Consider the following 20,944-nt stretch of genomic DNA (forward strand, 5'->3'; position numbering starts at 1 on the left):
CTAGGTCACTGACCAATCTCCTGAATGTGGCATGAGCAATGCGATCCCAATGCAGCCTCAATATATCGTAGATATATTCACACGAAAAAAAAGGATGATGTGGATAAAATACATATTTCCTGCAGACATCCGCAACGCTTCATCCCTGGACATGTTTAAAAACTCCTCAATAATCATCTGTTCACCACAGCCTGGAAACTCCCTAATTGATGATTCACCTGTAGCTTTTTTAAAAAGATTTGTTGTTGTGTCACATATTGTCAGTTCTGTAAAGTATTCTTGGGTTTCATGAAAGGCGGTATATGAGTTTAAGTTATTGTTGTTATTATTATTATTATTATTATTATTACTGTTGACATAACAATCTTCCTTCAAGCACCATTTAGTAGCTGTTTTGGAGTTTTCAATCCTATCACATAATTTGCATTAGCAGAATTTGTAGATGTTAAAATTTTAATTTCTGTACACTGATTAAGATCATTTGATATGATTGAAAGCTCCCGAACAGCTCCTAAATGGACCGTAAGGTGAGATTGTTTTGAGAACTGCGGTTTCCAATGCAAAGAATGAACTTTTCAGCTAAGTCTGTAGGATGTGAGTCTCACTCCCGGACAATAGGTGGCGGTGTGCACATTTATAGCAAGCTGCGATCGTCTGTGATCAATCAAATCGCAGAAGAAGAGCGCTTTGTCGGTGGAGGGCTTTGAGTCGCAGCGTGTAACTTTTAGCTTTTGTAAATTTGATTGTTGTTACATTTACTCCGAACGATTTCAGCTGCAGCTTAGTAGCTGATTTGTAATTCGTCGACGGTACCTTATATTCAGTGAACTACACGAGCGCCATTTTATCGTGTATTCTGACCTGTTAGCCAGCTTGCTAACGATCACTTCCTTAACTGTTGTAGCTTGCAGCTAACGTTAGCTAGGTTTGTGCTAACATGTCTGGTGAAAGTGTGATTAGGGGACCATCAGGGAGCAACGACTGTCGCATATACGTCGGGAATCTCCCCCCTGACATCCGCTCAAAGGACGTTGAAGACTTGTTTTACAAATATGGAGCCATTCGTGATATTGATTTGAAAAACCGAAGAGGAGGACCACCATTTGCCTTCGTGCAGTTCGAGGACCCGAGGTGAGGGTTGTTGTTCAGTGTGCTTTAGTGTTCAGTGTTTTAGCTAGGTAGGGCAACGTTATGCCCAATGAATATGTGAAGCTCGGTGTGTTGGTTGTGCCAAAACTCCGTCCTCCCGCAGACGCTTTCTGTGCAAACCAGCGTGCTGCAAAACCACAGGTGGTACGTTAACATTTTGAGCGGCAATGATTCATCGATTAGTTGCTCTCCAAAAAATGAATTGGCTATTTTGATAGTCGACTAGTCATTAAAGTCACTTGTTTCAGTTTCTCAAGTCTGAACACTTGAGGCCATTTCTTGTCTCCTTGTAGTAAATTGATTTATTCTTTGTGTTTTGGATTACTGCAGTGCTTTGGGCAGTTTTACAATTAATAATCAGTCAATTGAGACTTTAATGAACAGATGAATGGATAATAAATAATAGCCTGCAGCCTTATTAACATTTAAACGCCTTTGTGCATTTTGAACTAATTTACTATGTCAGACTGTACGTTTTTACTCCACTAGCTTTATTTAGTTTAGATCAAGACTAAGTGATGGATGACTAATGTTAGTCTCTTTCTTCAGACTGTCAAAACAACTACAAATATCATAGTTTGAACAAGACCCTACATAGGATTTACAAAAGATTTAAAACACTGTATTTCTCTGTCATGCTTTAAATAATAATTATTCTAATTTAAGTGTTTTAACAGGCTTCAGTGCTAAACTTTCCTATCCAGAGAAGCTGCTTTGTGTGTTCTGTATTACTTCAAGTGTCTGTGCGCACATTAGGCATAATGTGCGCACAGATAACGGCAATTCATTCAACAGCTCCCCCTCGTTCTTATGTTTAGATAAACATATATAATTGATTCTGCTGTGCTTCTAATTAGTCACTTTACCAAGCATGTTTCATGTTTTCCCAACTAAGAATCACAATATAGATGTTTTGTAAAAGTAATTGTAAGATAACACGTTATGACCAAAACACAACATTTGCCCAACTGATATCTGGGTTTCTTAACTGATAAAGCAGTATCTGTTTTTTGATTGTGAGTTTGATGATTGGTGACTGTTGACTTTCACAGGGATTCTGAGGATGCTGTTTACGGACGGGATGGTTACGACTATGATGGCTACCGCCTCCGCGTCGAGTTCCCTAGAAGTGGAAGGGGAGGGGGGGGTGGTGGTGGTGGTGGCGGCGGAGCAATGGGACCCCCAAGAGGAAGGAATGGCCCCCCCTCCCGACGCTCAGAGAACAGGGTTGTTGTGTCAGGTAGGTGATGTGATCCCCACTCTGTAAGTTGTGTTTATCTTTTTACCTTCAAGTCTATAGATGAATGTATGAGTCTTACGCCCCCTTCTCTTTTCAGGTCTTCCTCCCAGTGGAAGCTGGCAGGACCTGAAGGATCATATGCGAGATGCAGGCGATGTATGTTACGCTGATGTGTACCGTGATGGAACCGGGGTAGTGGAGTTTGTACGCAAAGAAGATATGACCTACGCTGTCCGTAAATTGGATAACACCAAGTTTCGCTCTCACGAGGTACGTAAAGGATTACAGCCTCAGGCCAACTTGCAACAAAAAATTGCTCTGGAAAAATCTTCGCTGATTGGCTTATTTGGTCCAAGCGTTGGCGTTACTAATGGTTGATGATGATTTTTAAGAAACAGGAAACAGAGATAATATTACTGTTCCTTTCTGTCTTTATTTTACAGTAAATACACACACTTCTGGTTATAGCAATAATCTCAGACTAGTGATTATCAGGTTATTTCAAAATATTGGATAAGCTGCTAAAACATAATTGCTTAAAACCTGACTATTATAAGTTCTAGAAAATAAGGTCAGGGCAGAAGTAGCCAAAATGAACCACAATATACAAACTGGGAGAACCTGAATTTAAAGAATGGAGAAACATATTGACTGCAGACACTTGGGAGCACCGAGGCTCACTGAATGGTTTGAGTTTTTTAAAATGACGTGAACAAAATTCTACGGCCTTTACAGTCACCAGATCTCAACCCAGTTTCACACCTATGGAAGATTTTGGACTAACGTGTGAGACAATGCTCTCGATCACCATCACTAAAACCAAATTCTATAAATCTTAATCTTAAAATCTATTTAGTGATGTCTGTGTCACTCCATGTCACTTTATGTCAGTGTGTTTATCTTTTTATCTGCTGTACTCGAGTCTCTCTTGATCTCTGAGGTTACCTGATTAAAAGGTTGGGTATATCTATCTATCTATCTATCTATCTATCTATCTAGTGGAGGAATGGTGGTCATCCCTCCAGTTTTGGAGCCTCGTGGTGGCCTGATTCCAAACAGACAATTCATGTTGTTTTGTTTTTTTCCTTTTAATTTAATTAGTTACCTATCTGTAGATGTTTTGTAGGTCAAGAAACTGGACCTGCATTTATAAGTACACTAATTATACAATGCAATTTTAAGCACTGATGTTTCCCAAAACATGTATTGTGACTGCAGGTGTTTCCTTCTACTTCAGTCTTAAGTAGCAACTTACACATGCTTAGTAATCTGTTTGATTGTGTTTCAGGGAGAGACGGCCTACATTCGTGTGAAGACCGACGGTCCTCGCAGCCCCAGCTATGGCCGTTCTCGCTCTCGGAGCCGCAGCAGGAGCCGCAGCCGAAGCAAGAGTGCGTCGCGCAGCTACTCCCCACGTCGCAGCAGAGGGTCTCCACGTCCCCGGCGTTCAGTCTCTCGCTCCCGCTCCCGCTCTCGCTCCCGCACCTAGATTCACTTCAGCTAAAGCAGTGGTGTGAATCAGAGCCGGAGAGGAAATCTTCACGTCACTCAACAGATCCTGTATACCCACCACGGATCATCATCAGATGTGTTCCCCCGTTTAAACCGTCTTGTGTGTTCCCCCAATTTTTGTTGCAGTTTTTGAGTTTTTGTTAGTTTTCATTTTTTGCAGAACAGATAAGTCTGGTCTGTGTACATGGCCCCTTCTGACTGTTCTTTCTTTTATCCCTTCTCATCATTGTTTTTCTGCTAGCCATCTCTGCTCCTTCTCTTTTACTTTTCTTCTACTAATTGTCCTCGTTGTATGCTTTATTTAGTTTTGTTTGGAAAGATTTTCCTTCTTTTAAGCATATACTACTGTCCTTTTGACTTTCTTGTGTGTCTCTCTGTAGAGTTCAGAGGAACAGGATAGGATGGGAAGAGAGGAAACAGTTCATATTAAGATAAACAGGAGGAGGAGGAGTCAAATATGGCGCCAATGGTATGATGGCTGTGCCTTGTCAACTGTGAAATCTGCTTTATAAGGCTGTTCAGTTTTAGTTTTTTTTTTCTTTCTTTTTAACGTACACTTGACAATAGAGTGCTGTTGAATGTTTTCAGGTGTAACAAGTTGTATTTGGAGACCCAAAGCTTGTGTTTTTTGCTTTTGCTCATCTTTTAGTATCCAAAGTAAATCTTAGTTTTTTTTGGGATTGACTGTAGATGGTGTCCCTTGTTTCTCTCAAAGTAAACTCCCTCTCAGATGCATTTATTGACTTTTTTTTTTTTTTTTTTAAGTATTTCCGAAGGTGTGATTCTAACTTGCCTCCTTCTCTTTGGTTCTGCTGGTATTCTGAAGGTTTGGACTGGGCTCATTGTCTCCCCATACCGGAGCCGGATCAGGATTCAGGATCAGATTAGGAATAGGCTTCAGGATGGATACATGGAGCAGGAGCATGGGAGCATTTTACCGGGAGAGGATCCTGACCCCCGGCCCTGTCCACATAAGTCCATCAAAACCGGAAAACACATTGTAGTGAAATAATCAAACAAAATTGGCTTTCAAATAATCCAAATTCATTTCCTTTTTTTTCCATTTTGTATGGGACCTCAGAGGCACAGTTACTGGCGGCACTGTGACAAGCGATTATTTGTCTTTTTTTTTAATTATACAAAAAAGAAGAGCAAAACCAGGAGGAGGGCTGGGAGGTGCAGGATGGATCCACACGCTAAGGAGAGTGGTAAACAGTGGGCATCCATTAACAGTGGAGGAGGGAGGGGAGAGGGAGGACTGTGGTTTGTATCTCTTTTTTTAGGTCAGTCTTTTCCTGAGGAGGATGATTTCTGGTTTTCTCAAGTATAATCTCCAGTATCTTAAAGCTTTATTCTCTTTTAATAAAACTTTCAATAAATTAGGTTATGTTTTTCTGTCATCCTTTCTGTGTATTTCTCCTAAATTGTGTCACCCAAACCTGAGGCCGACATCTGTCATCAGCCTTGTGCATCCTGCAGTAGCACGTTTGTATATTACGTGATGACGTTGGGGTCTAAGCTATCTGATTGATCAGTGGGGCTAACTAAAGACCGGTGGATAGTCTCAGTGCCAGGTAGTGATGAGAAAATTTGTGTTTTTACTGAATCAGATCTTTGAATCTTGTTGAGTAAAATGAACTTATTTTATTTTATTTTTTTGTAACTTATTTCATTTGAACTAGTTATTGCGGAGCTGTAACCCGCTACAGGGCGATGTAAAAAAACAAACAAACAAACAGCGCAGTTCTCAAACACCGAAGACTGCCTGGTTTGTTTCAGTTGACAAAGTCATTCTCATCATTCTCTCATTTTTCAATAAAGCCCCACAGTGCCACAACCAGATTCAAACCGTGTAAAATCCACAGAAATATGTTGTCATATTCAATAGCCACTACCCCGGCTAAACCTGTCCATTTTCACAATTTTTGCTAAAAAAAAGATTTGCTGGGAATATTTTGACGTAATAAGCTTGACACTATTTGAATAAACACTATTATTAAAATTCAACACACTTAATAATGATCTGGATAAAGCCATGAAGTTCTTTTAAAAAAAAAAAACAAAAAAAACTCCAGCACAGAGAAAAGAACAAAGAAATAAACAAACGCAGTAGTTTGGCAGGTGTGGACACAGAATGAGCCACATTAGGTCCGGATCTGCAGACAGAAAAAAAACGAGCACATCGCTCTCAAACGCTGGCAGGTTGTTTACCAGTCAAGAGCTGTGGAACAACAGCACGGCTCTGTTGATAAATAAAAAGGAAAATTTACGTTCTCTGGACCCGGACCCATCAGCTGTTAGCTGTAAACAGACCACAGGGCTAATATTGCGGGTGTGTTTTTTTTTTTAATGTTTTAATTACCGGGTCCGTTTGTTTTGGAGAGGAAACTACCTCAGGAGGTAATTCAGCTCCGGGCAGAACCCTGTCAGGGCACTGAATTATGTTTAATGCCCTCAGGACAGTGTTACCTCTACACTAACAGATATGCAATTTTTTTTATTCCTTCTGCCATCAGGCTTTTGAATACTGCTGACAGCGGCAACTAGACATGTGCTAGGCATCTGTAAACCTCTGTATTTATTTATTTACTTTGTATTTATTATCTCATTATTTATTTATCTTCTTGAATTATGGTCCCTGCTTGGTCCATGTACTGTGACCTGTGTATTGGCTGCTTTGTACTGGTGCCCAAATGCAATATGATATCATTGACAGGATTTCTGAATGCTTGACTGACTTTTGTCTTGTTTGATAGGACTGGCAGGCTAAAACTGAATTACCCAACGGGGATAGATAAAGTTGTTTGAAGTTGAAGTGGAGAGGACCCAGAATAACTCTCATCAGCTGTTAGCTGTAAACATTAGCAGGACTAAAGTTGCAGTATGGCTGTGTTAAAGCTATAGAACAACATCACTGCGCTGTGATAACATTATGCTTTATTAAATATCACATAATTAACAAAATAGCTATTTAATGTCAGTCGAGTGACTGCTTACCTGACAACTGACTTGACTCATTCTCCAGCAGACAGGAAGTCAGCCTGCCGAATGCGGTGTGTGGTGAACGAATCATTCATGTCTGCTCTACAGCCCAGTGGCTGAACTGTCATGTGACAATTGACCAACTCAAATACAAAGACCCAAAGTTGTAAATTGCGAACTAATCATTTCTGTTTCCTGTGCTGAGGAGCCCATGCAGCTGCCGTGTGACGAGTGAACATAAGAGTCTGACTATTCACGCATGCTTGAAAATGAACGAATTACTCACTGAGACTACTCGTTTCTCCTGAGTCAAAAACAAAAAAAAGATTCGTTCAAATGAACGAAACGTTCATTAACAGATACAAAACTAGTGCCAGGTTAACATCAGAATCAGAATCAGCTTTATTGCCAGGTATGTGTACACATACGAGGAACATTGTGTAGTTGAGCGAGTACAACCGTTAAAAATATTGATAACTCTTTAAAGTTCTAACTATTGCTTGTCCGCTTAGTCATACTGTTTTGTCGGTGCCGTTAACGTTAGTTAGCAGACTGTCCCGGGTTTTGTGCCACTATTCCCCGCAGATCTGTCCTTCGAGGTGCAGCACGGGTGTTGGATATTGACCTTACCTGGGGTATCTCCCCATATTTATAAAACACGTCCACCACATCTTTGTTTCTCTCAAAGTAAACTCCCTCTTAAATACATTTATTGACATTTTTGAAGTATTTCCGAAGGATTCTAACTTGCGTCCTTCTCTTTGGTTCTGCTGGTATTCTTAAGGGTTGGACTGGGCTCATTGTCTCCCCAGTCCAGAGCCGGATCATGATTCAGGATCAGATTAGGATTATGCTTCAGGATGGACACATGGAGCAGAAGCATGGAAGCATTTTACCGGGAGAGGATCCTGGCCTCTGGCCCTGTCCATCAAAACCCGAAAAACTAAATTGGCTTTCAAACAATTAAAAGAAAATGCATATTTTTGTGTGGGTCCTCAGAGATGCAATCACTGATGGCATCCTGATGAGTGATTGTTTTTCAAATTAAAAAAATAAATTAATTAAGAGGAGTAAAGCTCGGGAAAAAAAAAACCAGGAGGAAAGCTGGTAGGGGCAGGATGGATCCACGCACCTAAACAGAGTGGCAAATAGTGGGCAACCAGTTGGGGGGAAGAGGGAGGGCTGGGAGGAAACAAGGAAAGTTGAGGCCAGTCTTTTGCTGCAAAAGAAGAGTTTTAATTTAAGTATAATCTCCAGTATCTCAAAGCTTTGTTCTTCTTTTTCAAGTTCATAGAAATTCATAGATTACTCTGTCCATCTAATATATTCCAATCAGAGGACTGGACACACAATTACAGACAAGCTGAAAATTGAAAACAGCTTTAGACTTACACTATCTGACTGGTACTATATATGCCTTAGTTTAGATTAGTTCATGTTATACCAATTACTCAAAAATGCAAGAATGCACTGTATGTAACCCACAGCAAAACGAGTTATTTTCACTCATTAGGCCAGAAAATAAACCCTGTGTAGTGAAACTGTCCCATTAGACCAAATGTCCAAATCACCCTACCTCATCATGCTTACTTTAAATTTAGTTTGGATGAAAATCCACAAAAGGATTTTTTCTGCACTGGTGCACTTCTCTTTTGTCTATTTACAGTTGATATCAAAACTCAACAACACGTATTCAGCTCCTGCCCCCCCTGTTGGGGTGCAAACTAGATCTTAATGCATGCAAGCTCTCTTAAATTATGCAGATCAATACCATCGATCGACCTGATCACCTGGATCGATGACTCCCTCTGACTGGAGAGGAGGGGAGGGGAGGGGAGGGAAGGGAAAACGGTGCATTCTGGGTTGAAATAAGATGCAGGCACTGTCCGCAAGTGAAAGAACGCTGTCACCAGGGTGGAGGCTTCACTCCAGCCAATAAGAGGGAGGCTGTGATTTGGAGGGCGGAGCAGAGACGCACGCTCTCCTTGCATAAATGAAAGAAGAACACTGCAGCTTCCCTTAACGAACACCTCTAGACATTATAACTTCGCTGTGAGACGGTAAGTTTAATGCGTTTGATAGTGTGTGTGTCGCTCTGTGTGTTAAAACCTTTTCATTGTGCGCAGGTGAGGCTGGACGCCGAGGCTGCTGTTGCGGGCATGCTAATCTCGCCTTGTATTTGTCCTTAGAAGCTGTGCAATGCTCCTACTTTATTTTGTTTTGCATTGTTTGCAAACCTGGCAGCTTGAGTTATATTATAGGAGAAAGTTGTTGTTGTTGAATAGGTGCAGGAATGGCGAGGGACAAGTGTTACTTTACCAGCAGCAGTAAGCTAAAGTTAAAATGCTGTCAGCTTCACACTGCAGGTGCATCTTTTTCAACAATGTAGCAGAGTTGTCATGCTGCAAACCCATTGTGTCTGATTGACAAACCCACTTATTTGTCTTTGACTGTATGCTCCAGATCAACTGTGTCAGTGTACATCTGAAGGTTTTTCCACATAACTTCCATGAGGCCTCCAACTCAATTGATTGGATAATGTGCCAGCCTCATTTAGCTGTCATTTGTAAATGATCAATTCAAACAGCCAGACTCATAACTACAGGCAGTGATACCTACTAAGTGGTGGCGGCAGCAGTGTTGTAGTTGTGGGATGACGAGGATCAGTGTTGCTGAACTAGTAAGAACTGTCTCTGAAAATGTCTTTGAACGTGATTTGGTTTTTTTTCTCTCCTGCGCAGTCAAAAAAAGCCACCATGTCTGACAAGAAGGCAGTGATAAAGAATGCTGACATGTCTGATGACATGCAGCAGGATGCAGTGGACTGTGCCATGCAGGCTATGGAGAAGTACAACATTGAGAAGGATATTGCCGCCTATGTCAAAAAAGTACTTAAGATTAATCTCAAACTGCTGCAAATGTGACATTTATTGGAACCTGTTGTAAGTTGCCTTATTTGTGATATGCTAATAATGTTTGTATCCCCTGCAGGAGTTTGACAAGAAGTACAACCCCACGTGGCATTGCATTGTTGGGAGGAACTTTGGCAGCTACGTGACGCATGAGACGAAGCATTTCATCTACTTCTACCTGGGCCAGGTGGCCATTCTACTTTTCAAGTCCGGCTGAAATCTAAATATGTCCTCCTAAAACTACTTTTAATTCAGCCCTTAACACTTTTGTGCCACGCTGTACATTTGCTACCACTTTTCTGCAGACATTCTTACCTCCTGGTTTCATGCTTGCTTCAGTCTGTTATTGTTTGCCACTTACAACACAACCACCATCGGCGGATGGCGCTTTAGTGATGCCTGGACTGGTGATGTGCTGTTCATAGAAAATGTCTTGCCTATACCAGCTCTCAGTCAGCATTTGCTCATCTGACAGACTTGCCATGACCTCATAATTTCCGGGTATTCTTTTCTCAGTGCAGTGATGCGCGGGCCTTGTACATTGTTTCATATGGGTATGTTGTATAATAACTTATTTTCATGACATTAAAATGAGCAACAGAGTTTTCTTTGAAATGCCGTTCTTTAATTTTCAGTGTCAACTGAGATAGAATAAAAATGCCATGACTGTTGCTTACACTTAATAAAAAGAATACGATCTAAGATGTAAGGTTTTGTACATGCTTCAACATTCCTGTTTCATTTTAGTTGTGATTATTAACAATGTTACTGCTGTGTGTATATCTGCAATGTAATTTAGGGTGCAGTTTGGTATTGTGATTATTTTCAACATGTTGAGCACAAAACAACTTTGAGACTGTAAATTGGTTCAAAATGTGTACGCGTGCCTTGAATCTGTTTCACTTGCATGTACTATGACCACATGTCTTGATGTCCTGTCAGGCAAGCAAGTCTAGGTTTGTTTTGTTTTTTTTTCCTTCCAGACTGGTTTTACATACTCTAGGACAAATTTTGTTGGAGGCAGGGTACATACTGCCTTTTCAGAATGGGCAGATGTGGTCACTTCCTCTGCTTGTGTCCACAAAATATCCATCTGTGTATTGTTTGTATGATTTAAGTTTGGTGGCAAATGTGTTTATTCACTGGGAATAAATAAAGCTGTTGAATAATAAAAGCTGAGAAAATTGAGACTTGTATAACACTGGAAGGCTTCTGAGGTGAATTAGTTTCTATAGTTGTGTTTGAAGCGTTCAAGGAAACATGGGACTAGAAATATCCAGCAGAGGGAAGTATAACATTAACAAAACAGTACACTTTCCAGGTATATGTGACTTTGTTTATAGTACTTTATACTATACTACCCTACAAATGTAAAAAGCTGAAGTGAAAAGGGGGTTTTAAAGTCTTTTTCAAGGTGACAGGGTAGCATTCCTTTATTAGTATGTGTTATGGGACTCTTTGTTTTTTACATTAAAAAAATACTGGAACACACTGGCATCAGCGCATCACAAGCATGTGAGTGTGAAACAATGTTCTTCTGTTTCTGATTTGTATATTGCTGGTGAGAGATTGAGCAAATAATTGAGTTACAACAAACAGTTGTCTTTGAAGAATTTATTAATAGAAGAGAAAACACAGAAGTACTACAACACGTATACAGCTGGTCCAGAGACCTGCTGCTTAGGGCAGCTTCGGGCGTCTGGCCCTCAGCAAAGGGATGCATAATCATTTACACAGTCTAGGTTTCTATGTTTTGGGGAACAGAGATCCTCTCCCGGCCTTGAATGAACATTCAAGGAGAGGAGAGGGAAACGCGGAAACAATACCACAGCTCTGACCTAAACCCTAGTAAATGTGGACAGACTAATATAAAGAGTATATTGATAAAGAGAAGTTAATAGTGAGAGAAAAGGTTAAGGATGAAAAACAATATACAGATATGTACAACATAAACACTAATAGTAATAATAATAATAATTTAAAAAGAACATGTATAAAAGATTAAATGTAGGAGGAAACAATTTTCAGAAAACACAGAAAACCTTCTTTGTTGCTCCCCCTGAAACTAGCTACAACATACTGACCATGATAGAACACACAATCAATCTTCAGAAATCAAATCCATGTCATTCAGTGATGTGATCTACTCTCTTTGGTGATGATCTGCATTTATGACTTTATTATGTATTGCAACCGACAATATAGATCTTATTTTGAAGTTACTGGATCTTTTTTTGGATAAACGTGTTCACTTCAGTTGGCTTTTGTCTCTTCTTCATATTCTGTTTTAGAAGACATGAGTCAAGAAAACCAAACATGACCAAACCTCAACATGTTACATTGGTTTTTAACAAGACATTTTAACACATGGTACAATACAGATCCTCTTCTTGATTTTATAATCTACTTTGAATTCTTAATTTATGCTCCTTCTAACTGGTGATTTACAAAACATGATTTTTTTGGTCACTTATATGCTGCAGATATTACATAAATATGTAAAAGGGACAATTGTAAAAATTGTTTAATCTTTTGATACTTATTTTAACCCTCTGAACTTTCTCTTGTAATGCTGTATTTTGACATTGTTATATTGTTTAATTAAATGTAATTTATGACAGTTTGCAGTGGTGGAATGTAATTAAGTATATTTACTGTACTCAAGTGAGTATTTTCTTTTCATGACACTTCTACTTCTACTCCACTACTCTCATTAATCTCTTATCTGACAGCTTTAGTTACTTTACAAATTAAAATGTTTGCTTTCAAAACATATGTTGAGTTTATAAAGGTACCAAAGTACAGATAAAACGAATAGTTGATTCATCACTGTCATTATTTTAATTTATTTATAATAATTTTGAGGTTAGGACTCTTGGTTGGACAAAAAAAAAGCATTGTGAAGGTGTCAGTTTGGGCTCTGGGTAACTGATGGCATTTCTCACTATTTGTTTTCAAACCAAACAATTAATTGATTAATTGAGAAAAGAATCATCACATTAATCCATAATGAAAGCAATCATTAGTTGCAGTCCAATACAAAATACTGTAGTTAAACATGAGCTCGACTCTTACCTATTACAGCAATAAAATCCTGCTTTTATATTAATGCATAATTTATACTTTTCTAATGATATATGATAAAGGCACAGGTGACATTTTTCTGCATTGAGTAGACTACTTTTAATACTTTAAGTATATTTTCCTGACTGTATTTTTACAGTATGACATCAGTAGGCCTACTTTTACTTAATTAAAGGATACTTCTTCCACCACTAGTGAGGGAAAGGATGAAACTGGGTACTGAGTGACTGGAAACTGAGCTCTAGGTGTTGTGTGTCTGGTTTACACAGCAGGGGGCAGTCATGAGCCTGACATTCAGATGTGAAGCTTGAAAAGAAGGGCGAGAACCACCAAGCAAATAAAATACTTCCGAGTGCAAAAGTATGGCTGCTCAAACCGGGTTGTCACCACAGGCTCATGTGAGGCGCAGCGATGTCCCCGTTTTCCCCCCTGTGGCTCTGTCCGCGGAGGCCGCCCCGTTCACGCCGCTCCGTACGGACGGCTGGCAGCTCGGCTCGCTGTCGGACGCCGAGAAACAGTTTTCCCGCTGCGCCGCGAGGCTCAGAGCCCTGCGAGCAGACTCGGACCAGCTCAGAGAGGAGCTCAACCTGCTGTTCGACCAGCTCCTGTCCGAAAACTACAACAAAACCTTCGAGCCCAGTATCAACATCCGACCAGAGGTAATCGTTTTGACCTATAACGTTATATGCCTAATGTTTCTGTTTGAAACCATGAATTGGTACTTCAGAGCAAACTCAAGTGGGTGTGACTGAGCAACCCAACCCGTTAAAGATGCCTGAACACTGAAGATGTACTCATAAAAATGCAATTTATTTAACTCTCTTGCATCAGTAACTGCCTATGCCTGAAAACAACAAGCAAATGAAAGCAAGTAGTGTGATCAAAGGTCAGGTAAAATTTGATTTTGTCCTAAGTGAAAACATTCTGCGGAGGACAACATTACTTTAATCTGTGTATATACACCCTATCAACCACCTAGAGGCCACACAAAACACCGTAGCAGCCAACATATGCCCTCACAACATCAAAGCGACCAACATGGAAACAACCACCCATATCAGAGCCACTAGCCGCCTCCCTGTGAGAGCAACTTATAAAGAACCCTGTAAGTCAAGTCTTGCTCTGGCAGTAAACGCACTTAAAATTTACTTCAAAAAAGGATGCAAATAGGAAAGCCAAACTCCTTCAACATATGTGACGTCAAGGATTTTTTTGTTTTACTGTTGCTCTACTTATTTTCCATTGCAGGACGTGTGCAGTTTGTTGAAACACGTCAGTTGTCTTGTGCCACTGAGTCAAGAACATCTAGTCATCAAACTCTGCCAGCTGGTGCATCATCTGCTCAATCAGCTAAAGGTAACACACAGCCTTTAGGACCAGAAGTCGAGATTATACTACTCATCGACTCATGTGCCAATAAACACTGCACTTTCAAGCTGGCCATGTCCTGCTTTTTCTTACTTACTCACTGTTTCTTTAGGTGATAATGGATGAGAAGACATTGGATGTGTTGGTGAACTATACCGCCAGTGCGCTGAAAGTGTGCAGTACGTGGACACACTCGGATATCCTCCTGGCACTCTCCACAATAGTGTATGGGAATGGACCTCAGTGCCACCATGTAGGTATTTAAACAAGCCCTGTGGAAGTGTATTGTAATATATGATAACTGTGAAATATTTACAATGAGATTTTTCTCATTCATAGCACCTCAGCAACTTGTTGGGTGAAGATGGAGTCCTCCTGCTGTATAGTTCCCCATCTCAGGCAAATTTGGAATTACGCCGTGTTGCTCTTACATGTATGGCCAACATCTGTCTCAGGTAGGTCACTGTTTGTCCGATCTAATTTCTTTGAGTTCGGGTTCATCACTCTCAATGTTGGAGGCAGAACAAATGAATATGGACATTTTGGGTGCAGCGGAGATGAAGCAGTTGAACATCAACTTTCAATATCCCCATTGAGATGCACATTACAAGAGGGGAAATTAGATATTGTACCGTCCCTCAACAAGAAGCTACAAGACGATAGCTGGGTTCGCTCGCACTTTATTACAGAACAAAATACAGGCTACTGTGGGCTGTAGCCATCTCCAAAAAAACCAAACCTGGCTGTCAGCAGTGTACTACACACGCTAACACCCTCATGTTATCAACTCTGTGCCCCTCTGCTAACACACACACACTCCCCAAGACTAGCAGGAACAACAGCAACATCCGTCCCCATTAAATCTAGAAAATAAACGATTGACAGGCTTCTAGGCATATCACACATTCACTGACATCGTGGAAAACACAGTGAGTACGATAAACAGACCTTTCTGCCCTAGCTGAATATAACAGCCTTAACACAGTGACATTATAACATAACAGCTAACACCAACATGTCACCCTGTCCCTTATAATGTTTAGACTGTAAGACCTTGTCTGGAAATTGCATTTACTTTGCATGTCAATAGAGATTTTAAGGATTTTATTTGAAGCACTGAAAGCTTGTAGTTTTGCAGAGGGCTGCAGCTGTTTTCAGCATGGATTTCTAACCGTTACAGTGGGTTCCAATGAGGCCCCAAAGTCATGGCAAAAAATGGCAAAACCTCCATAGAGACTTCACCAAACTGCTGCTGCAACATAGTCCACCACTCCCCCATCTGTGCCAATAAGAGCATGTTGCTCCATAACTGCTGGATGTGTTTAAAAAACAAATGCTTTCTTAAAAGTATGCCATGTCAAGGTGATGTAATCGCAGTGTTGTGCTGACAATTTATTCATTCTTTTAACCTTGGTTGTAATGGCTGGCTTGTTCTTCTCCAGGATCCCTGGTCAGCCACCTTTGGATGATCAATACAGAAGTGTATCTTTCAGCGTCTTCCTGAAAACACTGCAGTCACCCAGACCTCCCAACACCGATGAGCTCTTCTACTGCATGGTACGGATAATTACGGAAAATAAGTTGGTTGTGTAGAAAGAGTTCAATGGGGGGAAAAATACATGTAATCATAGTTGACCAATGCCTGCCCTTGTATCTACTGTGCAGGTGATCCAGGCAACACTGAAGGGACTCCAGTGTTGCCTCTCAGGTGGGAAGTGGAAGTTTGGTGGAGGAGAGGAGCTTGGGTCTGTACTGGCCTCACTTAAGGTGCAAAATTGTAACACATTTACAGATTATTTTATTGTATTATCATTTTATGTCCTTTTTCCTGCATAAACACTACATGACAGTTTAAATGAGTTTATATAATGTTTTTTGCAGAGACTCATGTTCCAGGGAGTTCCTGGTGTGAGTGTCGAGTGGCCACCTGTGCTTTACCCAGCGCCTCTTCCTCACTACGAGGGTCTCTCTGCACTGAAACCCACGGAACCACCAAAACCCTCAGAAGCACCAAAGGATGCCGCTGTGCCAGGCAAGACCTCAGGGGTAAGACAAGCCTTCACTTTTGTTGGTATAAGTTGTAGTAAGGACTTTCTATATCAGTGATGAAACACACATTTTTGGTTTAAATGTTTTTCACGTCTTACTTCAGAATAAAAAGAGGAAACCCAGAGGAAAGGGGAAGAAGATGAGCACAGAGGAGAGCAGAGGGGACGATGGAGAGGAAGATGAACGAGAGGCAGTGTCTGCACTTGAGAAAGGGGGGAGAGAGGGAGGCAGAGTCGAGGGGGAGTCCTGGTCTAAACCCTCTGCCCCTTCTCTCTACCCCTCCTGGAAAAGAACCAGCTCTGACTCTGAGTTTTCCGACCCAGAAGGCAATGCACAGAGTAAATTAAGGTAAAGAGAGACACTGCTCATATCCTCGCATGTTACCACCATCTTTTTTTTTTTTTTGTTAGTACAAGCATGTGTGTTTTTTCTTTTACTTAAAGCTGAAGCTATTTTCCTTTGCATGCATTTCATTACTACAAGCTAATGTCTTGAAAAAAGTTACATTTGAGGAACAAAACTAACTTTATGCATTGTTATGACCTGGCTCAACAGGCCACAACAAAAGGGAGACACACCATGGTAAATGTTTAACAAAATATATTTATTTAACTCAAAATAAGCCAAATTAATACTTGTACCAATGTAAAGGTGATAAAGTATGGGGTATGAACATCAGTGGTTTCAGTCATGTCATGGCAGCATGATGGATGCATGGAAGATGTGTGTAAGGGTGTTGTAATGTGCAAGAAACAATAACCACAACTAAAACAGCATGTCCAGAAACCAAAGCAAAGTTGGAACCTGTGGAGGGAAACAGAGGGCTGTAAGTTAGCATGGAGGTGTGTGACCTCAGTCCAGCAGCATCAGCCTTAAGAATGAGTAAGGCATTAAAAATACTCTACAGGGCAATTATGTTGCATTCCAGGCAACTCGGAACTGGGAAATTTCCAACCTCCAAACTAGAAAAACTATCCTGGAACACCACTTGAAGTCGGATTTTCTACTTGTGAACACGAGTAGCAGCCGAATGACGTCACACAACAGTGTCAGCTCCCATGGAAGCACACATTGTAAATGGTAAACGATAAACTAAAAGGCAAATTAAAGTATTAAATTAAAAGAATGCATACTAGTATCAAAAAGTAAAACTTTTTTTCTGCATGTAAATTGATGTAGAAATATGTTGTCAGTGTTATTAGGTTGCTGGTTACAGTAAACAATCTCTGAAAGACATCTTTTCTGCCCAAAAGTTATTCAGGAATATGTTAAAATGGCCAGAAATATGAAAACATTTGAAAATATAGCCAACAACTTTTGCAGACTTTTCAGGATTACCAACTGATGTAGCTAGAAGGATACACATTTAACAAGTAGCCTAACGTATATTTGTCACTTGTTTTTAATAAAATGGCCATCCTTCTAATTTACACCAGGTGCACTGCTGAGGGTGTAACTGTGCATAAACTTGCCAAAGAGACATAAGGTTGTCACAGTCAGCCATGTTTGTTTAAATTTAGCGTCCTGCACCACCATGCAACTGAAACACTTTAAGGTCGGAAGTTGGAAATTTCAATTTGGAAATTTCTCAGTTCCGACCGGTCTGGAACGCAGCAACAGTCCAGGTGCCCAGAGTTACTGCAATCACTCTCAGCTCTTCGCCTGCAAGAGATAGAGAGTGGCCACGCCCACACATGACCCTACAGGGCGTCACAGCATTAAAAGATTTACATGTTGACAAAGTGAATGGATTGGGTGCTTTTCCTCAGTTTGTAATACTTCAACACTTCCTGCATGTATGAGTGAGAAATCTAGGTCATATATATATATATATACTGCAGTATTTTTCTCTTTCAGGCTTTACCACGGTCGGGTGCGTCAGGCAGCACTGCACTGTCTTCTAGCGGTGATGAAAGGTGTAGAGAAGAGGACTCTGTACGGGTACTGGTCCTCCTTTATCCCTGACTCTCCGATTGGGGGACCGCCGCCTCTAACTCTTCTCACAATTATACTGAAGGACCCCTCGCCAAAGGTACAACATTACCCTCACTCATGTTACAATCCTCCTCAGCACGTATGGCTGTAGCATCTCTTTTCTCTCCTTCCAGGTGCGTGCTAGCGCGCTTCAGGTGTTGTCGGCCATGCTGGATGGCTCCCGTCAGTTCCTGGCCGTGGCTGAAGATACGGCGTCTCCTCGTACATCTTACACCCCTTTCTCCTTCTCGCTGGCCACTGCCGTCAGAGAACTGCACCGCTCTCTCAGTCTGGCTCTGCTGGCTGAGACCTCGCCTCAGACCCTCACACAGGTCATAAAGGTATGATAACATGCCCTCAGCCCAAGCCTGAACCCTGAGACAGAAAGTTTGACCTTCTGGGGGTGCTAAATGAAAGTCGGGAGATCACCAAAGTCATAAGGATGAATATCTGTGCCAACTTTCATGGCAGACAATCTGGCAAAAAATATTTCATTCTGGACCAAAAAAAGATGGGCTGGCTGAAACGTACACCTCTTAAATTCAGTTCATAAAAGAGAATGAGCATGAAACAAGTTGTGTTTTAATGTATTGAGAGATTTTCCCCACCTCTCCTGTCTGTTAGTGTCTGGCCTACCTGGTGGCGAACGCTCCCTACCACCGTCTCAGACCTGGTCTGCTTGGCCCGCTCTGGAAGCAGCTGCGTCCCTATGTGCGCCACAGAGGTCTGTATTTCGTCAGTGCACACAGTGTTTACAGTAAAACATGCGTCTTTTAATACAACTGCTTTCTGTCTTTAGACGTGAATGTCCGAGTGTCAGTCTTGACACTTTATGGGGCCCTGGTGACGACTCAGGCTCCTCTCCCCGAGGTGCAGCTCCTCCTCCGACAGCCGGAGGGCAGCAGCTCTGGCTCTTTCTCGCCGCAGGACTCTGCTCTCAGCTGGAGACAAAGAGACGGCGTGTCCTCGCCCTCTCGTGCACCATTCACACCCTCCCAGCAGAGCTCGCGCACACACTCCCCCCGCGTTCCCCGCACGCCGGTGGAGGAGGACAGCGCCCCGCCATGGCTGCTGCAGCTGTGTGTGTTGCTGGTGACTCAGCCCAGAGAGGACCAATCAGACGGCGAGGGAGCGGGGACAGGAGAAGGCGCCGCTTTAGAGCCCTCCCCTGTCCGACTAGAAGCTCTACAGGTGAGAGATGATAGGTGAGACAGGAAGAGACGAGACATTGCAGAAGGTGTATTTTATTATTATTTTTAATGCATCCTGTGTGTTTCAGGTCATGTCCCACCTGGTGCGTGGGTATTTCTCTCTAGCCCAAGCATGTCTGTGTGAGATCGGGCACGTGAGCGCTCGCTGCCTCGGGGAGACAGACCCCTCCATACAACTGCACGGAGCAAAGGTAACACCTTGTAGTTTCTCTCAGTGCCCATCTGTAAGTGACCTTCACACCACTCATGGTTTGTGTGTGCTTGCTTGTCTTCCAAGATTCCACATTACAGGTGGTTTAAAGGACCATTTTTGAAAATGAATATTTAGAAATGACATAAGAAAATATGTCTTTGTCTTTTATTTAGTTACTAGAGGAGTTGGGGACAGGAATAATCCAGCAGTACAGAGCAGAGAACAACGTGCCAGAGAGCTCACGAGTCCCTATGAGTCAAGTAAGTACAAACTGTCTCTATACTATAGACTAGTGTTAATTTTGTCAGCCATTTTAAAATGTAGTCTTAGTCTTAGTAAGGGGAGAAAAAATTTCAGTTGACTAAAGGTCTGGGTGTTTTAGTCAAAAGGAAATCAAAAGTATTTTAGTCTAGTTTTAGTCATTAACCATCAAGAAAAAAAACTACCGCAGAATGAACTGGGGGGGGGGTAACTGACTAATATATTTGTTTACTTTCGTCTGACGAAAGTAACACTACTATAGACAACTGTGATGTATGAATGTGTTTTCGTTTCATACATGCATTATGTGGGCATGATATAGGTGGTGCTGTTTTGGTCAGAAGTCTTGAGTGGTCCGCTGAACGGAGCACTGCAGAACGAACAGCATCCCACGCTGCAGACGAGCGCCTGCGACACGCTCTCCACCATCCTGCCACAGGCCTTCGCACAGCTGCCCGTGAGTTCCCCTACGACTGAACACTTTCTTCATAGCTGAGACTGAGCTTCATTGGTCTTATTCGTGTGACGTTTAATTTTGCTTTAAAGGACAAGACCCAGCTGATGTGCATCACCATGCTGCTGGGGCTTACCTACAGTGAAAACTATCTGGTGAAGACTGCAGCTGTCAGGGCGTTGGGAGTCTACATACTGTTCCCCTGTCTGAGAGAGGTAGAACCAGCACCTGTGAGCATACTGAGCACCGTGCAGCATGTTTCTCACCCTAACAGATTGTGTTTATTTCTGTCTCTCCCTCCCTTTTCAGGATGTGATGTTCGTGGCAGACACAGCAAACACTATCCTTGCTGCCCTAGATGATCGCTCTCCAAATGTCCGTGCCAAGGCTGCCTGGTCCCTAGGCAACCTCACAGACACGCTTATAGTTAACATGTAAGAAAACATGGATACAATGTGCTGAGTGAATGCTTGCTATTTATAATGGTACAGTAAAGAAATCTGATCTTGAAACCATTAAGGCATGGATCCACTTATGTTTACTAATATGTTTTTA

At 41.6% G+C, this 20,944-nt stretch overlaps 3 protein-coding genes across 7 annotated transcripts; all 3 read left to right on the forward strand.

The window, feature by feature from the left end:
• Positions 1–662: 662 nt before the first annotated feature.
• srsf1b (serine and arginine rich splicing factor 1b) lies at positions 663–5,284 on the forward strand. Of its 4 annotated transcripts, XR_005443084.1 has the most exons (6): positions 663–1,131; positions 2,202–2,389; positions 2,487–2,659; positions 3,678–4,001; positions 4,282–4,370; positions 4,728–5,284. XR_005443084.1 is itself a non-coding variant. In XM_038708736.1 (4 exons), the coding sequence occupies exons 1-4, from the start codon at positions 938–940 to the stop codon at positions 3,876–3,878; spliced, it is 756 nt and encodes a 251-aa protein (XP_038564664.1). In that variant the 5' UTR covers positions 663–937; the 3' UTR covers positions 3,879–5,284. The 4 variants fall into 4 exon arrangements, 1 of the variants encoding a protein (XP_038564664.1); XR_005443082.1 differs by having other exon boundaries at positions 3,678–4,370; XR_005443083.1 differs by having other exon boundaries at positions 4,282–5,284.
• A 3,506-nt stretch (positions 5,285–8,790) lies between these two features.
• dynll2b (dynein, light chain, LC8-type 2b) lies at positions 8,791–10,983 on the forward strand. The gene is made up of 3 exons (XM_038709133.1): positions 8,791–8,943; positions 9,625–9,771; positions 9,875–10,983. Exons 2-3 carry the CDS (start codon positions 9,640–9,642, stop codon positions 10,010–10,012), a joined length of 270 nt encoding a protein of 89 aa, XP_038565061.1. The 5' UTR covers positions 8,791–8,943; positions 9,625–9,639; the 3' UTR covers positions 10,013–10,983.
• A 2,234-nt stretch (positions 10,984–13,217) lies between these two features.
• Positions 13,218–20,823, forward strand: heatr6 (HEAT repeat containing 6; the record flags this gene model as incomplete). Of its 2 annotated transcripts, XM_038709336.1 has the most annotated exon segments (18): positions 13,398–13,538; positions 13,859–13,984; positions 14,128–14,235; positions 14,360–14,500; positions 14,587–14,702; positions 15,690–15,804; positions 15,913–16,014; positions 16,129–16,293; positions 16,400–16,644; positions 18,154–18,328; positions 18,405–18,611; positions 18,895–18,994; positions 19,070–19,461; positions 19,550–19,672; positions 19,848–19,934; positions 20,258–20,392; positions 20,482–20,604; positions 20,699–20,823. In XM_038709336.1, coding segments are annotated over 15 exon segments (2,345 nt in total), but the record flags the coding sequence as incomplete, so codon positions are not given.
• Positions 20,824–20,944: the final 121 nt, after the last annotated feature.

This window comes from Micropterus salmoides, unplaced genomic scaffold, assembly GCF_014851395.1.
Source record: "Micropterus salmoides isolate LMB-PRFRI ecotype aquatic unplaced genomic scaffold, ASM1485139v1 Ms_hic_scaffold_9, whole genome shotgun sequence".
In the NCBI taxonomy this organism is placed as follows: Eukaryota; Metazoa; Chordata; class Actinopteri; order Centrarchiformes; family Centrarchidae; genus Micropterus; species Micropterus salmoides.

What these genes read in the sequence shown, in the direction of transcription:
- srsf1b (XM_038708736.1), top strand. Translation starts at nt 938, where the DNA reads ATGTCTGGTGAAAGTGTGATTAGGGGACCATCAGGGAGCAACGACTGT. An exon ending in GTGCAGTTCGAGGACCCGAG is followed by an intron (nt 1,132 to 2,201) that starts GTGAGGGTTGTT and finishes TGACTTTCACAG; the next exon opens with GGATTCTGAGGATGCTGTTT. An exon ending in GAACAGGGTTGTTGTGTCAG is followed by an intron (nt 2,390 to 2,486) that starts GTAGGTGATGTG and finishes TTCTCTTTTCAG; the next exon opens with GTCTTCCTCCCAGTGGAAGC.
- dynll2b (XM_038709133.1), top strand. Translation starts at nt 9,640, where the DNA reads ATGTCTGACAAGAAGGCAGTGATAAAGAATGCTGACATGTCTGATGAC. An exon ending in TTGCCGCCTATGTCAAAAAA is followed by an intron (nt 9,772 to 9,874) that starts GTACTTAAGATT and finishes TATCCCCTGCAG; the next exon opens with GAGTTTGACAAGAAGTACAA.